General features: G+C 43.7%; 1 protein-coding gene across 1 annotated transcript in view; it reads right to left on the minus strand.

Moving 5' to 3' along the window:
• The window catches only part of LOC107578715 (DNA damage-regulated autophagy modulator protein 2-like), a gene marked incomplete at its 5' end in the record, with an annotated part of 2524 nt that extends 2012 nt beyond the window's left edge, over nt 1–512 (minus strand). The window contains 3 exons of the mRNA XM_016264642.1: nt 39–46; nt 117–294; nt 370–512. Of these exons, the coding sequence (XP_016120128.1) occupies nt 39–46; nt 117–294; nt 370–512 (329 nt within the window). The remainder of the gene's footprint in view (nt 1–38; nt 47–116; nt 295–369) is intronic.
• Between the last annotated feature and the right edge of the window lie 193 nt (nt 513–705).

The raw sequence follows: 705 nt of genomic DNA on the forward strand, positions 1-705 counted from the left end.
CAGATTCAGTCAAAGAAGCAGAACAGGTATAAGAGTACTGACACAACTGGACTATAAGGAATATAGAGAATCATTACAAACGGAGATAATTGAGCATATATTGAGAAAAAGGATACGTGTAATGATGCTAATGAGCGACCACATTCCCACAGCCATACGCGCCCACAGAATATCCCTTCCGTGGAAACGCAGCTGCATGCGGTACGACATGCCAGTCTGGAACAGGATATACAGCGTCCCAGGACCAAAGGTCAGGCCTGCTCCAAGAAGGTGGATGGATGTCATATCTGTTTTCTGGAGGAATATAAAAACAGTTTCAGAGAGCCGATATTAAACACTTAGATCAGAGAATGAAACTGTGGGTGTCACCTGAAAGTTGGCCACAACGCACATCCCGACAGTGCTGGCGATTCCCATCAGGAGGCCTGTGTAGTTCAGCAGCTGTAAGCCCAACTCAGAGGCCGAAATCAAAGCCTGAACTTGTTTATGTCTAACATACATGGTGCCCAACCCTGCAAACACACATACAGGAGAGCAGGGATGAATCAGTCTTCTACATCTTCCCAAAATATCCACAGACAAAAAAAACGAATTATATTATAAAGAAACAGAACAAACAGAGACAGTCTAAATCCAGAAGAACTGTGGCAACGTCTCCAGTTAGTTAGTAACTTTATTCATCCCCTTGGGGAAATTTTGTTTCAG

This window comes from Sinocyclocheilus grahami, unplaced genomic scaffold (genome assembly GCF_001515645.1).
Source record: "Sinocyclocheilus grahami isolate Dianchi unplaced genomic scaffold, SAMN03320097.WGS_v1.1 scaffold11648.1, whole genome shotgun sequence".
NCBI classification, from domain to species: Eukaryota; Metazoa; Chordata; class Actinopteri; order Cypriniformes; family Cyprinidae; genus Sinocyclocheilus; species Sinocyclocheilus grahami.